At 37.1% G+C, this 21,996-nt stretch overlaps 2 protein-coding genes across 4 annotated transcripts in view; one reads left to right on the forward strand and one right to left on the reverse strand.

Annotated features, from left to right (window-relative positions):
* Positions 1 to 1,582: 1,582 nt before the first annotated feature.
* On the forward strand, positions 1,583 to 11,838 carry pcsk9 (proprotein convertase subtilisin/kexin type 9). Its single transcript, XM_051873933.1, has 12 exons — positions 1,583 to 1,967; positions 4,079 to 4,270; positions 4,437 to 4,560; positions 4,699 to 4,832; positions 4,935 to 5,076; positions 6,025 to 6,221; positions 6,308 to 6,491; positions 6,599 to 6,775; positions 8,182 to 8,330; positions 8,462 to 8,624; positions 8,984 to 9,156; positions 10,705 to 11,838. The coding sequence occupies exons 1-12, from the start codon at positions 1,791 to 1,793 to the stop codon at positions 10,918 to 10,920; spliced, it is 2,028 nt and encodes a 675-aa protein (XP_051729893.1). The 5' UTR covers positions 1,583 to 1,790; the 3' UTR covers positions 10,921 to 11,838.
* The window catches only part of usp24 (ubiquitin specific peptidase 24), a 72,416-nt gene continuing 62,173 nt past the window's right edge, over positions 11,754 to 21,996 (reverse strand). For all 3 annotated transcript variants that reach the window (XM_051873930.1, XM_051873932.1, XM_051873931.1), the window contains 12 exons: positions 20,799 to 21,006; positions 19,753 to 19,842; positions 19,207 to 19,309; positions 18,791 to 18,912; positions 18,599 to 18,712; positions 18,269 to 18,334; positions 18,118 to 18,184; positions 17,950 to 18,028; positions 17,200 to 17,275; positions 17,032 to 17,118; positions 15,351 to 15,461; positions 11,754 to 15,233 (listed from right to left, as the gene is read on the reverse strand). In XM_051873930.1, coding sequence (XP_051729890.1) covers positions 15,171 to 15,233; positions 15,351 to 15,461; positions 17,032 to 17,118; positions 17,200 to 17,275; positions 17,950 to 18,028; positions 18,118 to 18,184; positions 18,269 to 18,334; positions 18,599 to 18,712; positions 18,791 to 18,912; positions 19,207 to 19,309; positions 19,753 to 19,842; positions 20,799 to 21,006 — 1,186 coding nt within the window. In that variant the 3' untranslated portion in view covers positions 11,754 to 15,170. The remainder of the gene's footprint in view (positions 15,234 to 15,350; positions 15,462 to 17,031; positions 17,119 to 17,199; positions 17,276 to 17,949; positions 18,029 to 18,117; positions 18,185 to 18,268; positions 18,335 to 18,598; positions 18,713 to 18,790; positions 18,913 to 19,206; positions 19,310 to 19,752; positions 19,843 to 20,798; positions 21,007 to 21,996) is intronic.

Genomic DNA, 21,996 nt, shown 5'->3' on the forward strand with positions numbered 1-21,996 from the left:
TGTACTAAATTTTGAGTGCTGTGCTCTGTTACAACACATGCATCAAATTGCCTTACATACAGATAGAGTTTCTGTCTGCTTCCATTTTGTAAAAAGGATGTGTTACAGTTACAGTAATCAGTACTTCTGTTTTTGTAGGACTCAGAGACGATGGAATGGAAGAAGCCTGACTAGATATTTCAGTTGATGTGTGCCAGGGGTGGATCAGGCATGCAAGAGGATTTTCCCCCCGCTGCCTGGATAGGGCCAGTACAGACTGTGAAGTTGACGAGATTCTCTGGCCTGTCCCAGACCAAAGACGTGATGCTGGGGCAGAATATTTTTTGTTGTTGTTTGGTGTATTGTACTGTACAGTACGTTAAGGAATAGAAAATGTGCAAATGTATACACGTGTGTTCATCATGTGAAAAGTAAGGGGGAGAACCACAAGCAACACAACTTATTACTGGTTTTTGTTTTTTGCAGTATTGTTTTGAATTTATCTTGCCAGTGTTGTAGTGTGTGTTTTTGAGGGCTTGTGTGTGATGTCTGAGGGCAAAGTTTGGTTTTTCAGCAAGAGTGAATGGTTTTGAGTGTAGAGCTTCATTTTGACCTGAAAATAGGATGTTTGGGGATAAGGCGTTATGGATTTGTGTTTACTGTTTTGAGAATATGAGGCATAGTTTCAAGAAATGTGTTTAAGGAATTGAGAAAAAATGTAATACTTGTTTTTTTGTTTTGTTTTTAAATACTCTTTTCTTTTTTTGTTCTGTTCCCGCCTTTCTTTAGGTACTTAAAAAAGTTGGATTTCATTAATGTCATCTTTGAATAGTAAAAAAAAAAAAAAAAAGCCTACTTTTAACAGCCTGTTATTCTTGCATTTTATTTTCATACTAGTTTCATAATAATTCTTGAGTACTGCAACAAACAGGCAAAAAAAAAAAAAAAAAAACAAGTGGAAAAGTATGTAGCCAGCCCTAGGCTATTATTTTGGATCAGCATGTCAGCGGTGTTTTAGGTTCATCTCCTGTTTCTTCCGTTTTCTCACAAACTGTTTTTTCCTTCACTCAACATGAGTCAACACTGTCATAAAACACTGATAAAAAAAATCTGCTTTTACAATACGTGTTTTACTGGTTTCATTTGATTACGACTCTTTTAGCCCTTCAACAATACCACTATCTGACCAACAGAGGACGACGTGAATCTGTATTTGGTCAAAGTTTATAGCAGCATCCGACACGTGCAACTATTTGACTCTCAAGGACGCGCGCAGGTGACATGTGTGCGAGCTTATGTTCTGTGTAAAACAGTAAGACATGCATCTTCCTTTTGCCTTGTTTCTGAATAAACAAATAAAATTTCACTACAATTCCATTTCAATTCAATTTATTGCTTAAGGCTGCTCACTTTATTTGTTAGTCTATTTGTAGCCTCACTGACACTCATTTTACAGGTTTCATTTCAGCAAATGTTACAAGCCTGTGCAGGAATAATAAGCGTATAATATGTGTGTGGGTGGACTGTAATCTGACTCCTCTTCTGCTGTATTTATTAACGAGACATCGTTCGATATAAGGACAGAGAAACGTCAGCACGCCCCACCTCACTGCGTTCAGTCCGTCAGAGTTATTCAAATGACATGTTAAATGACATGAGGATACACTTCAGCTCTAAATCTCTCTGCTTCATACTTCTGCCTTGCCATATGACGAACAGCAATCCAAAAAAGGGAATTTTGAGCAATATCACTTGAACTGGTTATTTTTTCTTCTTCAGTTTGACCTAAAGGCACAAAAAGTGTCCACAGAATGAGAGGCGTCGTGACGGTGTGCTGTCTGAGTTTTCTGCTGGGTCTTGTGGCTGTGGTTGAGAGTGATGAAGACTACACTGAGGATGAAGAGATGATCCTGTCTCTAATTCTGCAGGATGACACTCAGCCTGAAGCAGAGAGCAGGCCATCCGCCCAGTTTTACAGGTGCACTAAGGTACTAATCACTGTATGGGCTTATTACCTGATGTTAGCTTTAAAAACGGTATTTTTCCTAACTGAACATTTTTTGTTTTTCAAATTTATGCTTAGGGAAAGAAAAATGCTGCATATCACATAGCAAAATTCAATAATTCAGTTTTCTGTGTACTATAGGATAGTGGGCATTTGGACTTAATCACATGAAATTGTTCTTTTTATAAATGTAAAAGAAATTATTCTGATATATGAAGTTTGTTTTCTTTTATATCAAGTGCTTTTGCTATGTCTACAGGATGGAGATTTTTATTAATAGTTGTATAAAATAAAGCAAATAAAATAATAAAGTAAAACTAATGAACAAGATGCACTTTTACATATATATTTCTTCTAAAGTAGCAGGCACATTGTTAGCCCCAATATATTAATGTGAAAAAAGGACACTTTAGATGACCAAAAATCCATGGACATCATATATATATAATATATGTATAATATCCAAGGTACACATTTCTAGTAATTGTACAGTTAATTCTCATATTGTATTTAAGTTTTGGAATATTTTTCCTCTCCCCAAATTTGTCACTACTGAAACACAATAATAAATAATTTAATAAGAAGGGTTACATTGACCTAATACAATTTTGTTTACATCTACCTTGTAAATATATTTTTTGCTATTTAAAAAAAAAAAAAAAAAAGTTCTCACAGGTAAATCAATAACGATTACAATTTTAACAATATTTCAAGTGTAATTTATGAGATTTGTTGTATTTTGAATCCAATCTTTCTTTGTAAAAGTCATAAAGTTTATCATACTGATTTGAAAGTGAAGGATTCATTAGTTTGAATATACAGTGAACCAAACACTATCATAACATCTTTGTTGATAATTCACTCTACTTTATTTTTGACAAAACATCCCATGTTTCGGTCGTGACTGCACATTTTCAGTAGTGACAGTAATGTTTTAGTAGCAACCACATCACATTACAGAATTTTAACTCATGTTAAAACGCTACTAAAACATCAAAACACTAATGATTTTAATTACTGTACTAAAATTTATTTTGTTTCACCCAAATAAATGATTGTGTTCCCTTTTGTCACTACAAAAACAATGATGACATGTTTCGGTTGTGACTGTTTTGGTAGTGACAATTTTAGATACTTTTGAGCCTAGCTTAAAGATGATAGTCAGCACATGGTTACCTAGCACGGCTGTACACACACAAACACTAAATTTGATCAAATAACACCCAAAAAACAATGTCACAACCAAAACTTTACCAAATGTTTCGGTTGTGACGGTTTCGGTAGTGACAATTTTAGATACTTTTGAGCCTAGCTCAAAGATGATAATCAGCACATGGTTAGCCAGCACAGAACAGTTGTAAACACACAAAAGCTAAATTTTTTGGAATAACACCCAAAAAAAGTTTGCTTAATTGCAGAAAAAAGGTGTTACACACAGATTTTTAGACTTTTGAACACATTTAACTCAAAATGATGGTACCTCTTTACTTTGAAAGAGAGGCTATGAGAGGGAGGGACACAGGAATATTTCCTGATCATAAATGTAGGAGTGTGGTTAAAATCAGTCTCAGCCAATGGACTAAAACATACACTGTTTCGGTAGTGACATGAAAATGTGGGACACTTTTTTTTTTTTAACAAAGTTTTATGATTTAAAAATAAAAAATAAAATAAATATATATATATTTTTTAACTTCACTTCTTAAAAAAAAAAAATATATATATATTTTTAAAAACAACAATGGAAAAAATTGCAAAAATTATTTCAATATCGTTTTCACAAGTTGAAATTTAGGGGTTAGGGTTTGGGACAGCCACCTCCCAATTGAAAGTACCCAGTTGAAAGTAAATGATGATTTTGTATATATTAGGCTTACTGATATTTTAAATATTATTGTGGGATTCAATAGATAATAGAAGGACCTTAGTAAACATTAAATGTTTTTTTAGTTGTGTAGAAACACAAGTTGTCCTGACAAAATCACTGTTGCCATAAGCCACCGAAATCTACAATAAATGTACTGTACATGTGAAACGTTTGGAATGATGCGGCTATCAAATGTGAATCAAATACTCTGCGTGTTTTATGCACAGGACGCGTGGCGCATGCCGGGTCAGTATATAGTGGTGATGCGGAACGGGACGCACGTGAACCAGGTGGAGCGCACCGTGCGCAGACTCCGTGCAAAAGCCGCAAAACGCGGATACCTGATCGAAATACTGCAGACTTATTCTGGAGCCTTCTACGGGTTTCTGGTGAAAATGAGCAGCGATGTTCTTCACATGGTAATTTACAGACACTATTGCACAATAATGCTCTGTTTCATAATTTTCATAACGTATATTTTAGAATGTTTGAGCTGTATTATGGACTGAAAAAAAAAAAAAAACTGGAATTAAAATAATTCTTCAGTTATTGTCTTTTTCATTTCATTGCATGTGTTTTTGGCAGGCAGTAAAGCTGCCCCATGTGGAATACATTGAAGAGGATTCCTCCATCTTTGCCCAGAGCATCCCATGGAACCTGCAGCGCATCCTTCAAAACAAACATGAGCCTGGAAAATACTCACCACCCAGTGAGCTAAAATCTCCTCTCTCTCTTTTAATGCTTTGTAAATGGGTAATAAAATGTTTAATCTTCAATCTTCAATCCCTGTTCTTCATGTGTTTTGCCATTTATGGTCTGTTGAGCCGCCATACTTGTGTTTATGCAGATGATGGCGCAAAGGTGGGAGTGTATCTCTTAGACACAAGCGTTCAGGTGACTCATCGTGAGCTTGAGGACAGGGTTATGGTGACGGACTTCAACAGTGTGCCAGAGGAGGATGGGGTCAGAGTTCACAGACAGGTTGGTGAATGTAATTAAATGTTTGACAATTTATGGCAATTTTTAGTGTAAGTGCTAACAAGAAGCGAATGTCCATCACTTCCTACGGTGTTCTGCCCACAGGCTAGTCAGTGTGACAATCATGGGACGCACATAGCAGGAGTGGTCAGTGGACGGGACTCGGGTGTAGCTCGAGGTGCCAGCGTGAACAGTGTCCGAGTGTTGAACTGCCAAGGCAAGGGTACCGTGTCAGGAGCTTTGGCAGGTAAACCAAAACATGAATAAATAATGAATAAATAAAATTAAATAAATAAAAAACATAACATTAATAAAAAATAAATATTATATGTTATAAAAAATTCTATACAGTATATTATATATTACATATATATATAAACTGTCAGGAGATTTGGCAGGTAAACCAATAAATAAATTATATATATTTTATTATATATATATATTATATATCATGCAATGAATTTATATAATAAAATAATTATCATATTTAATATTAGTATTAGCCCCTAATTAATTTAATATATGCAGTTAATTAATATAATATAATATAATATAATAAAACATTATTAATATTTTTTATTAATATTAACATTATTTATTAAATAAGAAGTAAATAATAAAAAATAGAAACATACCGTCAGGAGCTTTAGCAGGTAAACCAATACATAAATAATAAAAAATTATATATATATACATAAATACAGTCAAAACAAAAATTATTCTGTCATTTTTTATATATTTTTACTAGTGGGTACAGGACACTATAGTTAATTTATGTATTTTATATATTATACTCAAAAATTCTTCATACAGTGGACTACTAGTAAAATTGATAAAAATTTGGAACCAAAAATTATTCAGACACTTTGACCTGACCATGTTTTGCTTAAGTGTTATCTGACATAATTAAGATTATTTTTTTCTGACAGTTTAACTTTGAAATCTTTTCATATTTTAGTACCATTTTTTTAAACTATAGTGAATATAGTGAACTGTATTAATGAATGAAATGTTCAAGGTGCCTGAATTTTTTTTGGTTTGACTGTATATATATATATATATATATATATATAAAAAAGGAAAAATAATAAACAAGAAAATATCTATTATTAAATAATAAACAGTGTCAGGAGCTTTGGCAGGTAAACAAACTGTATATTATATTATATTATTATTTTACACAACTCTGTTACAGGTCTGGAGTACATCCAGTCATCTCTGATGTCTCAGCCTATCAGACCCGTGATCCTACTGCTGCCATTTGTAGGGGGATTCAGTCGTACCCTCAACGCTGCCTGCAGGACAATGGTTGAATCTGGCGCGGTGCTCATTGCTGCAGCTGGTAACTACAACGATGATGCGTGTCTGTACTCACCAGCCTCAGAGCCCGAGGTACCGGCCTGAGATTACAATGTGTTGAATCCTTCAGAAAAGCATTTGCTTGTCAATATAATCGATTCTGACATCATTTGTTGCAGGTGATAACAGTAGGGGCTGTTAATTTTGCTGACCAGCCGTTGAGCACTGGGAGGACAGGCACCAACGTGGGCCGCTGCGTGGACGTGTTCGCACCCGGTGATGACATCATCAGCGCATCCAGCGATTGCTCTACCTGCTTCACTACCAAGAGCGGAACATCACAGGCAGCGGCACATGTTGCTGGTTAGCACACACACATGCTAATTCATACTATTATTAGTGCATATTATTAGATGGATGAGAGTATCAGTCTGTCCAGATAACCAGCTCTGGTCCGTGTGTGTTTTCAGGTATAGCGGCGGTGCTCCTGAATCTGAGTCCAAACTCCAGCTCTGCTGAGCTTCTGCAACAGCTCCTCTATCATTCAGTCAAACAGGTCATTAACCCAGAGTCTCTGCCACAGGACCACCGTCTCACTACACCCAACATGGTGGTCGCCCTGCCCGACCCGACCTCCACACTCACAGGTCAGAGTTCACGAGTAAAGCTTCAACAATGTGGCTTGCTGAGCAACAACAGTAATAATATAGACTGATATTACAGTCTGATGTATGATGATTTTAATACTATAATTAGCAGATTGCAGTAAGTTTTTAATATAATGTAATATAACAACCTTTTTAATATTTCATATTAACCTTTAATAATTAAATACTATAATTAGCAGACTGCAATGAATTTATATAATAAAATAATTATCGTATTTAATATTAAAATTAACGCCTAATTAATTTAATACTATATTTAGAGTGCAGTGAATATACAGTAATATAATATAATATAATATAATATAATATAATATAATATAATATAATATAATATAATATAAAACCTTATTAATATTTATTATTAATATTAACCATATTTATTGTTTTGTTTTACTGGTTTATTTACATGCTAATTGTGTATTTAGTAGTGACTTTCATCACATAACATTTTAATATTATATTTAGCAGACTGCACTGAATTAATATAATATAATATAATATAATATAATATAATATAACCTTATTAATATTTATTATTAATATTAACCATATTTATTGTTTTGTTTTACTGGTCTATTTACATGCTAATTGTGTATTAATAGTGACTTTCATCACGTAACATTTTAATATTATATTTAGCAGACTGCACTGAATTAATATATAATATAATATAATATAATATAATATAATATAATATAACCTTATTAATATTTATTATTAATATTAACCATATTTATTGTTTTGTTTTACTGGTTTATTTACATGCTAATTGTGTATTTAGTAGTGACTTTCATCACGTAACATTTTAATATTATATTTAGCAGACTGCACTGAATTAACATAATATAATATAATATAATATAATATAAAACCTTATTAATATTAACCATATTTATTGTTTTGTTTTACTGGTTTATTTACATGCTAATTGTGTATTAATAGTGACTTTCATCATGTAACATTTTAATATTATATTTAGCAGACTGCACTGAATTAACATAATATAATATAATATAATTTAAAACCTTATTAATGTTTATTATTAACCATATTTTTTGTTTTGTTTTACTGGTTTATTTACATGCTAATTGTGTATTAATAGTGACTTTCATCATGTAACATACTGTACATACAATAATTTATTGCATTATTGTCTTCCCTGAAAAACATTTTGGAACAGTTTAACTTACAAAATAGTATTAAACAGTTTTTGGTAGTCTATTACTGGCCCAGGCTGGTTTATGTGGATTTTTTTTGCAGTTTAAGACTAGTGTTGCCATGATGGGTGACTAGTTTAAACACTATAGAAGTGGCCAAAACATATCTGTAACCATTAAGGTGTATTTTTTTAATGAGGTTGCCACTACATGTGTGTTTTCTCACAGGAGAGGATCTGTTCTGTAGATCGGTTTGGTCTGAGAGGTCAGGCGCTTCAGGTTTCGCCACAGCTGTGGCCCGCTGTCGCCAAGGTGAAGAGATGCTGAGCTGCTCCAGTTTCTCACATAACGGCGCGAGAGCTGGAGAAAGAGTGGAGGTCATTGTCGGAGAAATTTTGTTCAGTATCCTCAAAAAATACAGTTTAAACTGTCAACCTGATGCAAGTCAATACTCTACACCAGAGAGTGAGTGAAGCAGAGTAATGTTTAATAATTTTCTTTTTGACAGGTGAGAGATGGGCAGAAAGAGTGTGTTGCTGTCAATGGGAATGGAGGGCAAGGCGTGTTTGCTGTAGCACGCTGTTGTACGGGCCATAAAGCTCAGTGCCAGATGATAGAGAGTCCCGAGAGAGGCGCGGATGCAGAATGTCCCCCAGACCACCAGCTGACAGGTGACAGATGGTTTCGCACTGCAGCATTTTTCATAAATTCATGAAATTATGATTAATTAATGGAACGTTCTGGGTTCAGTGGAAGTTCACAGACAATAATTTCACTCTGAAAAAGTCCTATATAAAAGGTTATTTCATTAAAATACTGCTAAAAATAATAATTATTAATAATATTAATAAAAAAGTCTTTTAAATAGACATTTTAATCTTGCGCATTTGTTTTGAAATGATTTTGTTTTCAGTTTCTGCTGTCACTGCTGCCGAAAATTCATTTTATGACCCGTATGACAACTTGATTGTCTTTGTGTACATTTCTAGTCACGTTTCTAGAATGTGACAACTGTCATCTTTCCCTGCAGGCTGTAGTTCTTCCTCTTCATCTGGAGACGTATCAGACTCTGATCGACCTCTATATGGCAGCCGCAGGGCATGTCCTGCTAAAAGGGGTGTAACGTCATATGCCTCCTGCTGCCACATGTCCTCTCTGGAGTGTCATCTGAAAGAACATGACCCCACGGATCTTAGCGAGCAGGTGACTCACTCTCACAAAAAGTTTCCATTGACTCAGTGAACACAAAAACAAATGCACTGCTTCTAACATTTATACAGGTAGCAGTTTAACTCCTGAATCTCTTCTTGTACAACTGTGGATTCATCGAAACAGGACTTAAAGGGTTAGTTCACCCAAAAATGAAAATTAACCCATGATTTACTCACCTTCAAGCCATCCTAGGTGTATATGACTATCTTCTATCAGACTAACACAATCGCAGTTATATTAAAAAATATCTTTATAATAGGAGTGAATGGTACCTGAGATTTAGAAGTCCAAAAAAGCACATCCGTCCATCATAAAAGTAATCCACACGGCTCCAGGGGGTTAATAAAGGCCTTCTGAAGCGAAGCGATGGGTTTTTGTAAGAAAAAATCCATATTTATAACTTTATAAACTAAAATCACTGGCTTCCGGTAACGGCCGTACGCGAGTTTAGTTCTGGCGGAAGAGTAAACTCTGAGCTGACGCATGACGTAGGATGTAGGAGTAGCGTAAGCTTGGACGTCTCTCGCGGTTCAAACAAATAGGGCTGGGCAACAAACTCAAGCTTCTCTACTCTTATATCAAAATCCTCTGACATTTCTATTTAAAAATTCTTGTTTTAGACTTGGATATTATATGGATATTTTACTTACAAAATCACTTCACTTCAGAAGGCCTTTATTAACCCCCTGGAGTCGATGGATTACTTTTATAATGGATGGATGCGCTTTTTTGGACTTCAAAATCTCAGGTACCATTCACTCCCATTATAAAGCTTGGAAGAGCCAGGATACTTTTTAATATAACTGCGATTGTGTTAGGCAGGAAGAAGAAAGTCATATACACTTAAGATGGCTTGAGGGTGAGTAAATCATGGGATAGTTTTAATTTTTGCGTGAACTAACCCTTTAAAGGGATAGTTCACCCAAAATTGAAAATTCTGTCCTCAATTACTCACTCTCATGTCATTTCAAACGCATAAGACTTTCGTTCATCTTCAAAACACAAATTAATATATATTTTTAATGAAATCTGAGAGACTTTTCTTCCATTGAAAAGTCTTTTCACTCAAAACTCTGATAGTTCAAAACGTTCATAAAGAGAATGTAAAATAAATGCTGGAGCTTCCGTTACCATATTTTAATACTCTATGTGCATTCACCGCTTAATGTTTCAATAAAAATATCCTTGTGTTCCAAAGATGAACCAAATTCTTATGGGTTTTAAATGATATGAGGGTGTCAAAATTTAGATTTTTTGGTGAACTAATTTACTGCTGGTCATCTAATATTTTTTTTGGCAAAATCTTGTCATCTTAATAGGAATGTATGTGCTGGTTTCGCGGGAGGGCGAAAGATTGACATAAATTTTGCATCAGGTTCAGTTGGTCATTTGAATTCGCCCTTTTGACCAACAGAAAGCTGTTAGATTTGAAAGTGACTTCTGTGAGAGCAGGGCTTCATACATCGCTATTGACTTTTCGCTAATATGACAGAACCTTTAGTGTATCTGAGCAGCACTAACCTGCATTATCTTTTTTAGGTGGAAGTTTCATGTGAGGACTCCTGGACACTGACAGGCTGTCAGGCTCTTTCACGTGGTTCTGTCACTCATGGGGCATTTGCTTTGGGAAACACCTGTGTAGTTCGTACATCTGGAAGAGATAAAGGAGCTGCCGCCATCGCCACCTGCTGCAGGCACCGCCCGTCCGCCCACCCGACCAGCCGCGTGACCACTGAAGACCTCCTTGATGCCTAAGGGATGTGTGTTCCTCTTTCCTCCCTTCTCTGAACACGTAACCAAGGACATTATTGCTATAACGCATAGAATAGTAGGAGGCGTGACACAAGTGAGCTCAATTCTGCCACTAGGGAATATTACATGATGGAGAAGAACATTGTAACTGGTTCTGGATATAACCATAAACAATCTAGACACGCTAAAACACTTTAAATTAGGCCTTTAGACTGCAAAACACATTTTAAATAGGGATGCATTGACCAATTCTGACCTATACCAATAATTATCATGTTATGGCCCATATAAAATTATTTACTATTTTGTTTAAATAAACTAAAAATAAAACACTAATAAAATCATTTGAAATGCTACAAGTGAATTTAGGCTTCACTGAAGAATTGGCATTCATTTTGAGATTTGCTAAAGATTACATTTAACGGCGTTATTAAATTATACGTTTTTAAAGATTGACTTAGATGATGGCAAAGGTAATCTAAATTTAAAAAGAGGAATCACGCATATACAATGACATGCAAAATTGGCCGATATATTTAAAATATGGACCAATACTGATAAATGAACAAACCTCCAATACTGGTAACTGATAATATTGATAACACTGTATTGAGTCAGCACTTTTCATTTTGATATTTACACATTCTGAAGATCTATTTTTACTATATTTTGGAAAGAGCATTATCTACTATTATGCATGTGCACTGTTTATAAGAGTTTAATTCTTTTTATAAATGTATATTTTTACATTACAAGTATTATACAAACTTTATGTGAGTGATAGTCTAAAATCAACTTCAGACTTGACACGCACAAAGTGACACAATCTGTGAAAGTTGTGCATTCCAGTTTTTCCTTTTTTATATCAAATGTTTTCATTGTCAAACTCTGATGTACAAATTAAAATGTGGTTTTAACATGCATTAACAGATTCCTTTACACATCATACACACTCGCAGCAGAAATGAATCTCAGAATCCCCAGTTATTAAAAACTCTTCAAGAATCTTCAACCCTGTCCTGACACCCAGCTTAAAAATTCAAGCCTCGTCACAGATCTGCCGAGTGGTTGGTACAGCATCTACAGGTGTAGGAAAGGTTAAAAAAAGATTGATTGGAGGGAGGAGGATCAGACTTGATGATAGTTTTATCACACTCTGTTCACTCAAGTACACCGTACTTCAAAGAAGACTCTACAGCACCGTTTCTTATGGGCTCATTTAGTGAAAACCGATCTAGGCAGCTGAGCTGAAATTAGTGTGATATCATTGCGAATGCGCATATTCCAGCAAAATAAGAAAGATGCCTTGTGTTCAGGCACTGATCTGATGAATTGTCAATCGTCACTGAACCCTGTGCCTTCAGCCCGAGATCCTAAAAACTGTTTAGCTAATCATCCCAAACGCTAACCACATCTGCGGCTGTGAATTAGCAATGAATCATTTACTGATTCAAAGTATAAAGGCAGTTGTGAGTACTGCAGTGTTTCGCTGACTATAAGAGGCTGACACCAAGAGGTTAAAGAGTCAAAAAGTCAAATACCCTTCTGAAAAGAACTGTTTAAACCAGCCTTAACAGGTTTGCTGGTTTTAATTGGTCACCCAGTCCGACCAATCTTGAGTTAAAGTGCCCAAAACCACTCTAAAACCAGCAAACTACTCCAGTCCTATTGAAAAAAAAACATGTTAAACCAGTTTAAGATTGTGTGCTGGTTTTACCTGATCACCCAGCCAGACCAATCAAGAGTTTAAGTGCTCGAAAACCCCCTAAAACCAGCTAAGCAGGCTTTCCCTGCTGAGAAAAACATCTTAAACCAGCCTTAAGTGTTTTGCTGGTTTTACCTGGTCTCCCAGCCTGACCAATCAAGAGTTACAGAGCCCAAAATCACTCTAAAACCAGCATACAAGGATGGCCCTGTTTGAAAAAACATGTTAAACTAGTTTAAGATGGTATGCTGGTTTTACCTGATCACCCAGCCAGACCAATCAAGAGTTTAAGTGCACGAAAACCCCCCAAAACCAGATAAGCAGGCTTTCCCTGCTGAGAAAAAAACATCTTAAACTGGCCTTAAGTGACTTTCTGGTTTTACCTAATCACCCAGCCAGACAAATCAAGAGTTGTAAGTGCACGAAAACCTCCCAAAACCAGATAAGCAGGCTTTCCCTGCTGAGAAAAAAAACATCTTAAACCAGCCTTAAGTGGTTTTCTGGTTTTACCTGGTCTCCCAGCCTGACCAATCTTCAGTCAAAGTGCCCAAAGTCACTCTAAAACCAGCAAACTAGTCTGGCCTGTTGAAGAAAAAAACATGTTAAACTAGTTTAAGATGGTATGCTGGGTAAGCAGGGGGAAAAAAAAAACATCTTCAAGCAGTCTTCAAGTTGGTATTTGGCCACTAAACCAGCTGAACACCAACTAAGCCAGGCAGGGAAACCAGAAGAAACCAGCCAAGACCAGCATACCCGCTTAGGCTGGTTTAAGTTTTTGTTTTTTTTCTCAACAGGTGGAGGACTAGTGTGTTTCAGCTTTGGCCGGTTTACTCAATTCTTTTCCACCAAGAGAGTCTCTCACACATGCAAACATGCGAAGAAGCACGCCAAAAAAGCATCAACATGAAAGTTTTCGAAAAACCAAGCAAAGAGCAGGTGACTGTGAAGAAAAAAGCAGCACTCTTTCAGCAAACGTTTGTGTGAGGTGGTGTTGAGGTCTTTCCACTGTAAACATTGAAGCAATGTCACTAAGTGTTCTAGTCTAAATACAAAATGAGCAGCAAACGGCAGATGAATCACCCTGCGGACTCCCTGAAAGAGAGACATCACAGGCCCGGCTCAAACAAGCGACCGTGACGCACGAGATGCCGCCTGTGTCCTCATATGGCGCTCTGAGATGAGCGCGGCCGAGCGTATGTGTGTGCGTTGTTATCGAAATGTCGAGCGAGTTCAGGCATTTGTGTAGCACGATTTGTCTACTGGTTTGTCTCAAGACGAGGACGCGAGCAGCGTAGGGGACGAGTCGAGTAAAGGCACTTTACTGGTCTTTGACAACTTCCCATCCCTTAAACAACCTCTGTCTTACTCTTTCCCCTCCCCCTTCATCCCCTTTCTGCCCGATCCTCGTCCCGTCATTCTATCGCATAAGGCAGACTGAATGGAAATGATGCAGGCAAATGAACAAAAAAAAGGGACAAATTTGGCAAAATTAACCCTGAAAAGTGTCTTCACATCCTAGACCTTCATACCAGAGCAGCACAAGACAACATCAAAACAGATGAACAGAAATAGTGAGATGACACTGCTGATTGTAGCACTCATTGTCTTTCAGGAGGAAGAAACCTTCATTGGACAGTAGCATCTCTGTGTGTTGCATATGTGTATCTTCTGATGCGATGCGTCTTCCGCTGTAAAGTCTGTCCCCCATGTCCACCGTCATATTTCTCTGTTTACGTGCGTAAACATCTCGTGTCTTCTGCTGCACGCTGTTCCTATCCAGCGGTTCCTATCCAGAAAGTCAAGGATGGACAGAGAGCAGCGAGGGGCATGTATGTCCAATTGTCTCCACGTGATGAATCGGTCACAAACTGAATTCAAATATAAAGTGCATTTTAAAAATACCAGCAAGAATGAGAAGGGAAAAATGGTGTGATTATTTGACTCTCAGAGACTTGGCAAGTTCCTCTTTTTCTTGAATAGATTTGAGGCACCTCTCAAACAGATCCAGAAAAAAATAAAGAAAATCAGTAAAGGATTCTTAAAAATATTATTTTACATTTGAAATTACACTTATGGAACACATCTTTACATTTCTCATGAACAGTATCTACTTAATTACATTGGCAAATATACGCTGACTGATTTCTTTTAAAACACCCCGTCTGGCACCATAGTAGTAGTTCTGTGTAAAAACGTCAAGGAAATGAAAGCCTCCGTTTTTAAGTCCCATTCGTCTGACAGAACACATCAAGTCAGATGAAACATCTCAATAACTTGCAAGACATGAACTCTAATTTCATCCAGCCAGTCTTTAACCACCAGAAGAAAAAAAAAAAAAAAAATGGATATTTGCGTCTGTTCACGTCTCCGGCGAGGCAGCTTGAAGAGTGAGCGCTCCGACGGGCCCTTTGGCTCCTTCTGGTCGTTCCATTTCCAGTCCCTAGAAAATCAAATGCAGTTTTCTGATTGTGTGTTTAGAGCCCCAACATCTTTCCGTCAGAGGGGATTTTTTTTGTGTTGTTTTGTTGCGCACAAACAATGAGAAACGTTAGGGGTCCACATCTTCTAGATCACTCCGAGAATCACCCAACATCATTGGGGATTCAGATCCCTGAGAGAAAGAGAGGGAGAAATGGTGACACAGTAAATATAATTTGGATGATTTATCATAATATACTGCTGACACTGTTTTGATATAATTGATAAAAGACTGTTGAATTAATGAGACCTGTCTGAGGCTTCGGTCTGAGTTCTCATTGGCCGGGCTGCCGTCTGATCCATTGCTGCTGCCGGACTGCTCCTTCTCATTCAGTAAAGCTGTGGCATAAGCCAGAGTGTCCTAAACACAAAACATTCATTGAGCTCCATTCAGCAGGCCAAATGCAGTGATTCTCTCATAATGGCTAGCTAACTCTTAGCTGTAAGTAAACCATATTTTGTTTTTGGGGTACGTTTTAAAGGGTTAGTTGACCTCAAAATGAAAATTCTGTTATCATTTTCTCACACTCATGTCGTTCCAAACTCGTAAAGAATTTCATTGATCATTTATTCAAGACTGTTATTCATCATTCAATCTTATTGAAGAGAATGAACCTCATTGGCTCTTCTGCAAGCTCAAACGTGTTGCGTAACAAGAATGAACCTCATTGGTTGCTGTGGAAGATCAAATGTGCTGCGTAATACGAGAATGAACCTCATTGGTTCTTGTTGAAGCTCAAACGTGCTGCAAAACACAAGAATGAACCTCATTGGTTGCTGTGGAAGATCAAACATGCTGCGTAACACGAGAGTGAACCTAATTGGTTCTTGTTGAAGCTCAAACGTGCCGTGTAACACGAGAATGAACCCAATTGGTTGTTGCTGAAGCTCAAACGTGCTGCGTAACATGAGAATGAACCTCATTGGTTCTTGCTGAAGCTCAAACATGCTGCAAAACACAAGAATGAACCTCATTGGTTGCTGTGGAAGATCAAATGTTCTGTGTAACACGAGAATGAACCTCATTGGTTGCTGTGGAAGATCAAATGTTCTGTGTAACACGAGAATGAACCTCATTGGTTCTTGCGGAAGCTCAAACGTGCTGCGTAACAAGAATGAACCTCATTGGTTCTTGTTGAAGCTCAAACATGCTTCAAAACACAAGAATGAACCTCATTGGTTGCTGTGGAAGATCAAATGTGCTGCGTAACACAAGAATGAACCTCATTGGTTCTTGCACATCAAGCAAACATTCTTGAGCTTTCGTTTTCAACAACTGATGTGTGAGTTGATGAATGTTTATATGTGAATAAAAGCCTAAATTCAGTCTGTTCATCATATAAAGTGATCGAGTCTCTTCAGAAAATTTGGACTTAATTCATATGGATTAGTTTTACGATCTCTTTATGAACTTTTAGAAGCGTCAAAGTGGTAGTTGCGTATCTGTCTATGGAGGGACAGAAAGTTCTCAGATTTCCTCAAAAAGATCTTCATTTGTGTTCCGAAGAAGAACGAAAGTCTTACAGGTGTGGAACAACATGAGGGTGAGTAATTAATGACAGAATTTTTTTGATTTACTAACTAACCCTTTAACATAAAATACAAAATATAAAAAATAGATACAAAATTAAAAATAAGTCTACTGTAAATGCTTTTAAAATACAATTTCCTGTTGTACAAAAAAATATTAGGAAATTAGCTTAACTTAGCATATTTGTGTTGTTCTGGGGGTGTTTTCAACTCAAAGAAAAGCAAAATATTAAGGATGTACAAAAATGAGGGAAAGAGAGTGGGAAATGGGACTTTTTACTCCTAAGATCTCTACAAATCATATTTTGATTTTAAAATGACAAATTTCCCTTAAAGTGTTGTTATTGTTAACTTAAAACTAAAACCATTTAAAATAGTTTTCGGCAATTGAAATGCAGTACCTGTGCTGAGATGGTGCGCTGGAAGGTTTTAGCCGTGGACGTCTCATTCGATACGTTACTCTGAGGCGTCCAGTAGTGCTCTGACATCTGGAGGAGGAGAGAGGGGGAATTCAAAAAATGCACAATAAAGAAGTACTAGTGTGTAAGTGAGTATCTGTGGTCTCTTGCCTTCTTCTGAAGCCACTGCACTGCCCAACTCCAATGTCCTGAGAGCTCTTTAAAATAGTCCTTAGCTGGAGAACATCTAACAGAAACACAGAGGCATTAAACATCACTGCTGCCAGTCACATAAATAATTTTAACCACAGTTATAATACTTATGTTATGCCTTTAGAAAGTATAACACATTAAAACACAAGAAAAGATGCAACAAGGAATCTTGTTAGTTACTAGCCACTCAGCATTTTCACTGGCCACAAATTTGACATCAATACCATGGGGAAAAACTGCCATATAGATATTTTTAATATTATCTCCTAATTTGGCAGCAGGTATATTAGGCTGCTGTCACTTTAAGACCTGACGCACAGATCCATTATACTGTTACACATGCGTTTTCTTTCTCAACTGATTATGTTCACTTAAAACATAACTGATTATTTACATGAATACTCACAAAGACCGCCATTTTGAAATTATTTTGTGTATTTGACTGTTTAAGCAGCGAAAAAGAACTCAATTTAGTACTGAGAGGCGACTTTATGTGCGCGCACTTTGGGTGTGAGCACATAATCTGTGGGAATGAGTAAAATTATGCGCTATACGTGCAATCCCACACTGAAATTCAAGCCCTGTAACACCAACAATATTCATCCAGAGCAAATTAAACAAGTGAGTGAGGAGAGGTGGTTATATCATATATCTCTACAACACAGCTATGTAAATATCTATGTTGTGCATCCTTAATTTAACACTCACTTCTGTGCCAGCGTGACCAGGAACTTCACACACTGATAGCAGCGACTGCTGTCCACATTGTTGCTCTGATGCATCAAAGCTGTGAATGATTGAGAATCACATGTTAGTACACATCAGTTTAACCTTACAAATACTCATGCTGATAGATCCAAGTGATATGGTTCTTACCCAGAAGGCCCTTATCAGATTCAAATGCATATTTGAGCCTCTGGGACTGCAGAGGGTCCTCTACCATCTGAGAGGAGACAGGAAGAGCGGTGTTACATCATTACACCCTACATGAAACCAGTATTTATAGCAGCACACGGCCATCACTCACCAGGATCTCTAGCAGCATCTGAAAAACGTTCTTCAGTTCATGAGGAGGAGCCGTTTCCAGATGATTCTAGAACATAAACATATTGTCAGGGATATTTTTATTGTATAAAAATAAAGGCAGGGATCGGCTTAACATTTTTTTTTTCTGCTTAGATTACTTCAGATTTGTATATGATATTTTTACTTTAAACAATATACATACAACATTTTTTCCCTAAATAATTTGTATAATAATAATAATAATAATAATAATAATACATTATTAATGATAAATATTTAAGTATTAAAAATAAACTATTTTTTAAAGGTTTAAACTAGTCAGGTTACCAACCTTGAGTAAATGCAGGACTCCCAATGAGAAAGGTTCATTACAGAATGAGCAATATGTGATCATCTCTATGAGAAACGACAACGGGCCGGACAACTCACGCATGGCAAACATCACCTGAAAGACATGTGCCTCAGTCAGTAGTGTGAAATACAGAGAGAGAGACAGGAGAGAGTGAAAAAGAGATAGTCTTACCTCCATGAGATACACCTGTCCTTCCGCTTTAAAGAGCAGCGCGATGATGTCTGGATGTAGAGGCAGGAGGGGCGAAGATGGAGCCACCAGTCCTGAGGAAGCGTGCTTGAACACTCCTTGAGCTGAACACACATTTTTGTACATTTTTTTTCAGGATTCTTTGATGAACAAAGTTTTTTACTATCACTTTTGATCAACTTATTGTGTACTTGCTGAATAAAAGCATTAATTTATTAAAATCTTATGTATTTGAATGTTTTTTATTTATTTATAAAATATATAAAAAAAGTGTTTTCTCATAATTTAGTTGTACTTGTATTTTGCAAATGTTTTATTTTATTTCAAAATATTTTTTTGGTCTTTTTTACATTTTCATTATAATTTTGGTGTGGGTCAAAAAATCATTGTGTTCTTACCCTCCAATCTCAGAGACGTGAGGTCTGTGTGCAGCACTATCAAGGCCAGAGTGTTGTGGAGATGCAGGAACTCTCGAGCCTGTGCTGAACTCCAGCGTCGGTGCTAAAACACACAACGAGCAGAATGTCATTAACACAGACATTAAACACCTGAGGTTAACATGAGCGCTTAAGCAAACCCCAATATTCACACAGAACACTTAAAGGGATAGTTCACCCAAAAAAAATAAAAAAATCTGTCATCATTTACTCCCCCTCAAAGTTTACGAGTTTGTTTCTGCTGTTGAACACACAAGAAGATATTTTAAAGAATGGTGGTAACCAGACAGCTGACGGCACCCATTGACTTCCATAGCATTTTTTTTTTCTACTATGGAAGTCAATGACTACAGTCAAATCTCATTCTTCAAAATATTTTCTTTTGTGTTCAACAGAAGAACTCATACAGGTTTAGAACAACATGAGGGTGGGTAAATGATGACAAAATTAAAATTTTTGGGTGAACTATCCCTTTAATCAAGAGTTAAAAGATGGCGTCTGCAATACCTGGTTGTTTTGCCGGTTGGCTCCCAGGAGGAAGACAAGCATCCGACGATAAGCTGAATGTTTTAGCAGCAGCTGACACGGCCCACAGCCCTGAAACAGATCATCAGTGAATAACTTAAATCCGCTCAATCTGTGTGGCTTCAGAAGACTTAAAGTTTTTAATGTTGTTTATATGTCTATGTGGTGTTTTAACATGCTTTAAGACAAACCATGTGCAAATTCATAAGTCAACAGCATTGCTGAGTATTTTCTCTTTAAAACTGCAGTGAACCAAAGACAGTCTCAAAAACGCCCTTGTTCTCTACGACACAAACATTGGCTACGACACATCGGCTTTGTATACGAGTCTGTATAATTCATTCTTCCACTTCTTCTTCTGAATCAGTTTCTGGTTCAAACATATGTCTGAATTAAACCACCTGCCATTGTGTAGCGTTTACTACAGTAAAGTTGAGCAAGTGGATCTCTGAGCTGGCGCGAGCAAGTGGAGGCGGGGCTAATTTGCATATTCATAGATCCGCGTATACTAAATGAAGCAAGGGTGTAGAGTTACATTCAAGCTATTTTAAGGCATGAAGAAATTATTTACACAGGAAAAAAGGTTTAAATATGCCATTTTGGTGATCAAAGATGAGTTTTAAGGGATAAAATTATTGACCGCAGAGGGACTTGCAGGTGCAGACAAATTTACAGTTCGCCCGGCGAAATTTCTCGTAAGGTTTCCCATGCTGATTTTGCTCGTGTTCAAGTTGGTCACGTGAACTCCCTGTGCTGACCAACTGAAAGCTGCTTGGTTTAAAAGTGACTTATTTGTGAGCAGTGCTTCATACATCTCTACGCTACTGACAATGGACGCTGTTTTTTTGTGGACGTGTAATTTTGCTAATGTGACCGCACCTTTAGAATATTAGTGTACAAGTTGTGTGGGGGCCTCTTTTATGGTTCTTTTTTGAGCTTGCTATATATTTTCGTTATGGAAAAGGACAGCATGAATGTTCTTCAAATACACTGTCTGGTGCCCATTACAGTGACATCATTGTTCTCACCCTCTGAGCAAAGTTACTGAAGAGGCTGAAGTACTGAGAACAGTTCTTGCAGTTGTCCGGGACGTCCTTATCCAACAGAGAAAGCAGCATGTCTAAAAGACAGTCCAGCCCAATGTCATGGAAGTGCAAAGCACTCTCCAGGGTCTTCTCCAGGATGGTGGCCACCACGACACGGACCTCCCGAACACTGCATTCCAACAGACAGATCCTACAGAGAGAGAGAAAGACATGTCCTTCATCAGATTCACCCATTAACTTGTGAATGTTTTGTGAATCCGACCAGTGTTTTCTACATTTTGCATGAATGTGTGGTAGGAGATGCTGGCATATCTGAGCTGGTTGGGAGGTTCTGTGGAAACTCTTCCTGCAGAGCCAGCTCTATCGTTCTTTCCAGGGGGAAAAGTGTTTGCAAAATTATGGCTCCAGGTCTCCATTGATAAGGGAAACGGTTGCTTGTTTTGTTGGATGTGTGTCAGAACTCGATCATAAAACAATATGGAACATTCCCTGGCGTCGGCTGCGGTATGGAGTGATAATCGGGGCAGCCCTACCATCCGATACGAACCAGCCAATCGTGTAACAGGGCTGCGAATCTCCAGATCTCGCTTACATGCTCTACACATTAACATCCCCTGTCGGGCCCACCTTCCAGGATGACAGAAAGCAGCTGCGGCCTTAACCCACATGTGCTATTGATTTTCAGCAAAACAACTACGACCACACACTTACACAAACACAGGTGTTTTTGGTTTTGGGTGAACTGGGCATTAGCTAAAACAAAAGTAAGGGAATATCCCTCATGGGACAATTTATGGCTTTCCATGCATTTCTTTTTACTTCTTGTGGTAGAAACCAGTTGTACAACAGATCATTTAACAGAAGTTAAATGTACAGTGGCCTTAAATCGTATTTGGACAATTAGTTTAAAAGTGCGTAGGGCTGCATGATAAATCTCAATTAACATGAAATCACGCTTAAATCGATTTGGCTTGGTGCGATTATGAAATCACGAAGGCTGCGATTATTTTTTATGCACAGCTTGTCAGTGAAGCACAGCTCTGATCAGTAGTAAATGCTGCTCCATCTGAAAGCACTGCGAGTTTGAATCGCTTATAACGGGCATTTGAAAAAGCAACACGCGTCAAACATCTTTCTAAACATGAGAATCAATTATGAACATTTTGTCCAACAAAAGACA

This window comes from Ctenopharyngodon idella, chromosome 20 (genome assembly GCF_019924925.1).
Source record: "Ctenopharyngodon idella isolate HZGC_01 chromosome 20, HZGC01, whole genome shotgun sequence".
Taxonomy (NCBI): Eukaryota; Metazoa; Chordata; class Actinopteri; order Cypriniformes; family Xenocyprididae; genus Ctenopharyngodon; species Ctenopharyngodon idella.